At 45.9% G+C, this 8,237-nt stretch overlaps 1 protein-coding gene across 7 annotated transcripts in view; it reads right to left on the minus strand.

Moving 5' to 3' along the window:
• Positions 1 to 516: 516 nt before the first annotated feature.
• LOC144072681 (chondroitin sulfate proteoglycan 5-like) overlaps positions 517 to 8,237 on the minus strand; it is a 12,886-nt gene continuing 5,165 nt past the window's right edge. The window contains exons 3-7 of one of the 7 annotated variants that reach the window (XM_077597868.1): positions 7,268 to 7,456; positions 5,638 to 5,791; positions 3,676 to 3,732; positions 2,226 to 2,315; positions 1,012 to 1,161 (exon numbers count right to left, since the gene is read on the minus strand). In XM_077597868.1, coding sequence (XP_077453994.1) covers positions 2,229 to 2,315; positions 3,676 to 3,732; positions 5,638 to 5,791; positions 7,268 to 7,456 — 487 coding nt within the window. In that variant the 3' untranslated portion in view covers positions 1,012 to 1,161; positions 2,226 to 2,228. Of the gene's footprint in view, positions 2,316 to 3,675; positions 3,733 to 5,637; positions 5,792 to 7,267; positions 7,457 to 8,237 lie in introns of all 7 variants that reach the window. The other 6 variants (XM_077597865.1, XM_077597869.1, XM_077597867.1 and 3 more) reach the window with 6 other exon arrangements.

An 8,237-nucleotide genomic window follows, 5' to 3' on the forward strand; every position in this document is an offset into this window, starting at 1 on the left:
GGATTTCAAACCGAGTGCTGCGGCACTTCCGGAACTCGTGTAGGCCAAAATAACACACTTAAAATGATTTGTTTTTAGCTTCCCAGTTCACTTCCGGGGGAGTTTGGGCCACTTCCGGTGGATTTGGGGTCACTTCCGGATTTCAGGCCATTACTTTTTGGTGTGAGTCACTTCTGGGACATTCATTCATTCGTTTTCTGGAGTGGTTATCCTCACAAGGGTCACGGGGATCCATTTCTGGGTCACTTCCTGTTCATTTCGGAGCACTTCCTGTTCATTTCGGAGCACTTCCTGTTGTTGCTGGGTGAATTCCTGCTTATATGGAGGTCTTTCCCTGGTGGTTTTGGAGCAAATGGTGTTGATTAGGGGTTCATTTTTCTTCATTTTGGGCCACTTCCTGTTTATTCCATTTTAAGGCGCTTGTTATGAAATTGGAGCACATTTTTTTCCTGACTTTGGGCCACTTCCTCTTCATTTTGGGGTCCACCAAAGCAAAATGAGTACATCCAGAGAGGCTCATGTTAAAAAGGTTTTATTTCAACAAGTGTGGGAATTTAGTTTGTTGTTCTCGTCGGTCCAAAGAGTAGAAAATCAAAAGAGTCAAAGTACGTACACCAAAGGATTAGAAATCACATCAAAGAAAACAAGACACGTCGTGTTCGGAGCCGATCGGAGTCCGTCGGCCCCGTCTGATTGGTTGGCGATATTAACGAGCACTCACTGGATTAGTCGACAAACATCAAAAAAACCTTTCAGTAGCTTCTTCTTTTACGTTTTTTTTCTTTTAGGAGCACGTTGACACACGCTGGAATTCTGGAAATCTTTTTTTTTTGTCTTCCTTTTTTTACAAAATACAACAACGTGGGCGGGGCAGTGCGTGGAGGGGGAGGAGGAGGAGGGGTGAGGGGCGCTTTTGCGTGACGGTAACGGGGAAGTGAGAGGGCGGTGGCAAAGGGGAGGGGCGGGGCCTGGCCGAACACGCCCCCCTTTTTTTTTTTACATCATGTTGTTCTGCAGGGAGTTGACCTCCGAGTCGTCGTCGCCCAGCAGCTTGTGGTTGTCGTGTTTGGGCGTCAACGCGTTGCGGATGTTGAGGGCGTCGTCTTCCTTGGGCGGGGCCTTTAGCGCCTCCTCCAGCTTGTTCTGGGAAGCGGGATCATCCTGAACCGTCGGGAGGCGGAGTTAGCGGTTGGCCGCGTCAACGGCCCGCAACCCCCGCGTGCGCCTCGACATGCAGTCGCGTTAAAAGACCCGCCCACGATACTCACCGGCGACGTCGCGGGGGGTCAAAGTGGATGCCCGCAGGCCCCGATTTGACCCCGATTTGACCTCAATTTGACCTCGATTTGACCTCAATTTGACCTCAATTTGACCTCGATTTGACCTCAATTTGACCTCGATTTGACCCGCCACCCGGTGGTGACGTGTGGCCGATCAAATTAAATTGTTTTTAGTCCAAGACTACAACATTTTGATGAAATTTCACCCACGCAACATGAATAAATGAATAAAAATGTAAGTGAGCAAATTATTTTTTACCTTTATTTTAATATATAATAATGGAATATTGGCTGTTTTTGAAATATATAAGATAATAAACATTCTTGTGTGAAATAATTTGCCTGTTATCATTAAAAACAAGTTTTAAAATGGACATTTGAGTGTGCTTACTGTTTTAAACTTATGTTTTTATCATAAAAATGCGAATACAAAAAACTGAATTTCAAATTTTTCAAACGGTTCAACTATCTAAACAACGATATGTTTAAGCGCAACCGTCCTTCCCCTTCACCTCTGCTTGGCCCCCAAGTGATCGCAAGCCCCGCCCATGGCAATTTTTTAAAAACGCCGTAATAGTACTCAATCTTTTCACTTCTTAAATTACCAAAAAGTTAAAACATATGATAGATTTAATATTTGCCCTTTTCTGATTTAAAAAAAATGAAATTAATTTTAAAAATTCTGAAATTTGACCTTAGAAACGAGGGATAATCGTCGTAATCTCTTTGAAAACATTTCCGTGCGCCCCCCAAATGGACTGCGCCCTCTGCGGTCGCCCATATTGCCCGTGGCAAGAATGGACCCTGCCACGTAGCACCCTCGCAACGGCTAAAAAAAAAAAGTCTGCTTCCGATTCCCTTTGATTTGCGACCGGCGCCCACGTCGGCGCGAAAAGAAAACCAAAAAAACCCCAAAGGTTTTAGTGTGACAAAAAGTGGATTTACCGGCTAGATCGTAACTTCGGGCAGGACGTGCGGGTACGTGACTTCCATGGTCACGGGGTACGGCCCTTCTTTCCTCCCGTCGGCGTGAAACTGGAAAACGGTTTTTTAGGGGGAGGGGAGTTGCGGCGCAATGTAAGGTGGCGGCGGTGGTGGTGGTGGAAGTGGTAGTGGTGGTGTGGGGGCGGGGTTTGCGGGAGGGGAGGGGCCACAGAATCACAGGGAGTGACCGGCGTGGTTTTATTTTTGTTTGTTTGGGTTTTTTGGGGGGGCGGAGGGGAACAGAGATAAAAAAAAAACAACGTTTTGATGGTGATGATGATGAAGGCACACGCACATTGTGGGCAGAGCAAGGACTACCGCACCCCCCTTGACACCCCCGTTTTTTTTTTCAATTATTTTTTAGGTGGGGGGCGGACAGGTGTTGCTTTTTTCGATATTGGGGGGCGGGGGGGTCAAAAGAGGGGCTGATTTGCGGCTAACGCCAGTCGTTGTTATTAACGGAATGCATTCGGTGGCGGAGTATGTGCTGTGGTAGTTAGTAAAAGAGGAGCCATTGAAATTGAAAGTAGCTTTTGACAGGAATGAGCGTCCAATCCGTTTCAACGGGTTCCATTGGCTTACAGCTCCGCCCAGTAGGAACGGATTGGACGTCCGTTGCTGTCAATAGCGGGAAAAGAGTGGCGACTTGGTGAGGTCGTGGATTGAATTCCTTCAAAGCAAAATGGATGCCCGCCACTATTTGTTTCAATTGAAATTTCAAGAATGTAATTCTAAAAATATCACCAAATATTGGGAAGATATGAAACTGAATTTGTGTATGAAAGTTGCCATGGACGCTATTTGTGTCCAAGGGGTAGGGAACCTATGGCTCGGGAGCCACATATGGCTCTTTGGATGGGTGCATATGGCTCTCCGCTAACCTGTGAGGTAAACGTTGGTATTATGGCGTTGACACTACCTACAGGGCCTTATAATCATAATATTATTTTCATTACACTTTTTTGCATGGATGTTCTCATTGATAAGCAACAACGGAACAATGTCGTCAAAAGAATTCAGAGAATTTTTGTACTTTAAAAGTGGTGAAGTGACTAAAAAAGGCACATCTTTTCATGTATGTGGACTTTTAAATTGGGAGTATGGCTCTCAAGGATTAACATTTAAAAAATAGGAATTGTTTCTGGCTCTCTCCATCAAAAAGGGTTCCCGACCCCCTGGTCTAACGCTAAAGCTAGCCTTTCCTATGGAAATGGATTGGACGTCTCAGCAACCAATGACGCTTGCCCATTTTAACGTGCTCGTCAAGTGCGCGGAACCAAAACAAAAGACTTTATCGGACGCCGCACTCTAAACTCAAGCCGACAGGTAAGTTGGGGAAGGTGCGGGGGCGGGGCTAACTGACAGCGTGGTGGGACGAGGGCGGGGCTTGGGGCGGGGTTTATTGTCTTACCTCGCAGTCGGACTCCTCTTTGGTCTTACACTCCCAAGTGTATCGGCTCATGGTTTTCTGAAGGGGGGGTGAGGGGGAGGGTCAAAGGTTACTTTCCTAAAAGGCACGGTTGTCACGGCGACGGAGAGAGAAAAAAAGAGGCGGCGCTTGCAGCCAGAAGGACCAGGCGGACAGGAAGTGAAGGAGAGGGAGGAAGAGACGCTAATGCTAGGCTAATTAGGAGTTAAAAAGACGGGTATACACTTTAAAATTAACTTTAAACGCACATTTGTTTTGACAATATTTACCGCCAAATGTTGTCTTTTAAGTGTGTGGGGAAAAATGCATGCTCGATTGAATTTAGGTCAGGGGAAAAGATATTTTTTGAAGTCTATATGGCTAACATTTTAGCCTAGTTGAAACGCCATTTTGGCTTTTTACCAGCGGAAATTTTTCACAAACATGTTTGTTGTCAATTTATGGGATTTTGCTCATTTTTTGCAGATTTTTTGGGGGGTCATTTTGCGGAAATGTCTTTTTTGAAGGCGCTTTTATGTTTGGAAAATGAGTTTGCATTGAAAACAAGTTAGCAGGCAACAAAAGCTTTGAAAGAAAAGGTTGCTACTATTTCTACCCAAAAAAACAACCAATCCGAATAGAGCGCAAAATGCGTTAGCAAGACTTTTTTTTTGTTCTGCGCCCATCATGCTAGGCTAAAGCTAGGCTAGCAGCTAACCATGCTAACTGTTAGTGGACTCTTAACTCATTGGCTGCCATTGGCCGAGCCGGACGTTCGATTCGTTTTGGTGAAGCCGCAGACGTCCAATTTCGAGGAGGAAAACCAATCGGCGGGTAAATTGTCCATTTGGCGATTGGTCGATTGGCCTCCCTCGGATTGGACGCCCGGCTAGCCGTCCCAATCCCGAGAGATATGACGTCCAATGAGTTAAGAGAGGGCTTGCATCTCAGACGTTTATCCTGATAACTCCAAACCGCCCGCCCACTCAAGCCCCGCCCACTCTCAGGATAAACAAGACAGTTTGTTAGCGTAGCAGAGCCGCAAGGGCCGCAACGGCCACCGGGTGGCGCGTGTCTGGCCGCGGTGGGAGAGCCCGGGAAGGAGGCGGGGCTTGACCTTAGACACAGTGGGGCTGCCGCAAAGCATTGACGGGGAACTCATTGATTGATTGATTGATTAGTCAATTACTGTATTCTCTGGACTATAAATCACACTAAACTTTTATAGTTTGGCTAGCCTTGCTACCAATTTTAAAAAAATAATATTTGCGCAATTATACAGTTTAAAAAAGCAGGATTGAGAAATATATTTTTCTAAAATAAATATGTCGTAAAAATCGAGAAATGCCTTTTTGTTGTATTTAGTTAATTGTATATTGTATAGAATATTTGGTATTTAAATAGTTGGTTATCCACAATAATTTAAGTTTTTGGTATATATATATCACATTTATTATTAGATTATGTAAAAGATTTTTACAAATTTTAAATGAATTATGTCAAAATTGTTGTATCATTGAAATTTTCCTAGGCAATATTATTTTGTTTATATTTAGAGAATTACATTAAATAAATAAAAACATCACTATCAAAACTAAAATAAAAAGGTTTTTTTAATCAAATTTAAACATTTTCAGAAATAATAATTTAAAAATATATACCGAGCTTCCTCGTTTGTTTACATTTTTCTTTTCTTACCAATGAAAATGAATACAAATAATCATATTTACCTTTAATAGACTCGGCACTATCATAATCCAACGGCGACTATTGACGATTTTCGATCATTTAATGGCGGCAGCCCTATTTTGTCGAAAACGTTAAAAAACGAGCGTGGTCTCGTGCAAAAGCAAAGCCCCGCCCCCAGACCGAGCCTCTCCGCTCGGTGTGCTCATGCCCATGCGTCAAGGGGGAGGAGTCAGATGCAGAAAAAGGGGCAAGAAGAGAGCGGCGGGAAAACGTTACCTGACAGATTATGTTATCATAGTAAGCCAATGCACGGGCATGGGGGACGTTAGGAGGGGTGTCGCACAGTTTCCTTACGTTTGGGTGGGAGCCCTCAGCGATGGTGGACAGCGAGAAATTATCATTGTGGGCCTCCGACGTGGGCCGGTACTTGCTGCCGGTGGAAGGGCGGGTGGGCGGGGCCAAACAGGGCGGGGCCAACAACCACAACATGCAAAAAGAGAGAGAGAGAGAGAGAGAGACAGAGAGAGAGAGAGAGGACAGGGGGAGACAGCGGGACGCATTTTTCAGATGGGATGCAAACAAACGCTAACTAGCGCGTTAGCCGACGCTAACTAGCGCGTTAGCCGACGGCGCTAACCTTCCCGGTCAAAATGGATTGGACGTCAAGCGCGGCCAATGGCGCTGAAATTTGAGTGGATGGACTATCGTTGTCAATAGCAAGCGATGAGTTCTTTTGTGCTGCCCTCTAGCGGCCAGTGGAATCATCCCCAAAAGGCGACTTTTTTTCCCCCCATTTCATGTTTGCATGGGTGTTCCTACGCAATCAACGTTTCGCGCCGTGTGGCTATCCGCGCAGTGGCGAGGTATTACTGTATTTATATTTCACCAATTTTATTTTTTTTTCATTATATTTGCATCCCCATTTGTTTGTATGGCTGTACAATTGTCCAATGACAATAAAGGCAATAAATCCATCTCCCGTCGACGATTTTTTGTTGTCTCCGCCCCTTTCATCGCCCCCTCCCTCCCCGAAGTTGTACAGCTGCATGTAGGTCAGCCAAAGCCCCCCATCCCCCCCATTGCCCCCCCCCCCATCATCTCAACTGCCCTACTTTCAGCTGGATGCGGCAAAGCCATGACATCATCTTTTCTCTTTGTCAAAAAAGTCTCGGTGTTGGGCGGCCATCTCCGCCTTGCCTTCCTCCAACTCATCATCATCATCATCGTCGTCATTATCATCACCCCCCCACCCCCTTCCCCGGCCCCCCCCACCTATCTAAAAATATCCCCTGAGCGTGGGAGCGGGTAGGCGGGCGTCAACGAGGCTGCGTTTGGCCGCTCCGCATTTGCATGTTCGATTCCAACGAGCTGCCGCTCGGTCGCCACGGAGACGGGCGCTTCAACGGCGGTTCAGGCACCCCCCCCCATACCGCACGCCAGTCTCCTCAACACCCCCCATCCCCGATCTAACTCGCTTCAGCTCCCCCCCCCCTCTTTCCTCACCTCGCCAACGTCAAACGGAAGAAAAAGACGCCATTTTAGCACCTTGACGTGGCCCTACTCTTCCACAAAATGGACGTCTCGTGGCTTTGAATGTTCGACAATTGTGGAAAAATGCTGGAAAATGGCTGGATGACAAAATAAAAGCAAAATGTCACTTTAGCCATTCATTCATTCAATTATTTATCCTCACTTTTTGTCTTCAACCTGTTTTAAAATGCATTTTTTTGGTCATTTTGGCCCGCCCCTTTTTATTTACACAAATCCGTGGCTTTTCCTTTTTAACCTTAATTTTTATTTTGTATTTTTAAGACTTAAATTACACGAGCCAAAGATGAGGATCTGATAAAGAAGCTTCCACAAATGGAGACCCGAAGTGTTATGCCCCGCCCCCAGGCCGCCTCACCTGCGTCTACGCAGCTTCTTGTTCTCGGTCTCGAGGAGGTGGAGCTTCTTGGCGAAGCACACCACCATCATGAAGAGCAGCAGGAGGACCACGGCCGAGGCGCCCACCGCCAGACAGGTCACCTGGAACTCCGTCACCACCGCCTCGCAGCGGGCGCCCTTGTGCCAGATGTAGTCTTGGACGTTGCACCTGGGGGGGAGGGGAGGGGGCGGGGCACAGGTTACGCGGGTTCAAAAGCAAGGGCGTCCCTCATTGGCTGAGACTTTATTCTCACAATTGTGGCTTTCGAATCAAAATTCTAATTCAAATTCTAAGTCGACAGTTTCAAGAGCAGCATCGGAGAGCGGCGGCGGGTGGGGGAGGGGCTGTGGATGTGCTGGTCGTCACGGCAACACAATCCTCCTCATTCCATCGCACGGACGGACGGAGGGGGGAAAAAGCCACTTTTGACGTTTTTTTTCCGCTCCATCGCCGCCCCCCCGAGCCATCTCAAAACCCCCCCATCTGTTCTCCTTTTCCAGACCCAGACCCCCCCCCCCCATCATTGCCCTCAAAAAGGAGGATTTAGCAAGGAATTGGACGTATATTGCCGTCAATGGCAGGCACTAACTTCCTTGACACTTTTAGATGTTTTTTTTATTGATTTAAGGGAATTTCTGGAATGACGTCGTCGGTTGTAAATCATTTTAAATCATTTTTTTCATGGTAATGTCATATGTTAAGTACAAAAATGAATAAAAAGTGGTTCCATTTTTATTCATAAAAATATTTTAATACTTTTTTAAAAATTCTTTAATTTTCCTTTTTTTTTTGGTTTGGGGGGGGCATTTAAATTTCCATCATCTTCAATGGAAGTCGACATAAATGCAATCTAGTCAACTCATATTTTCTCTTTTTCTTCCATAATCCAAAATAGTGTGACAAATGTTTCAAATATTTTGGAACACACCCTGCCGTGTGTTTTTTTGTC

The sequence above is a fragment of the Stigmatopora argus genome, chromosome 4, assembly GCF_051989625.1.
Source record: "Stigmatopora argus isolate UIUO_Sarg chromosome 4, RoL_Sarg_1.0, whole genome shotgun sequence".
NCBI lineage: Eukaryota > Metazoa > Chordata > Actinopteri > Syngnathiformes > Syngnathidae > Stigmatopora > Stigmatopora argus.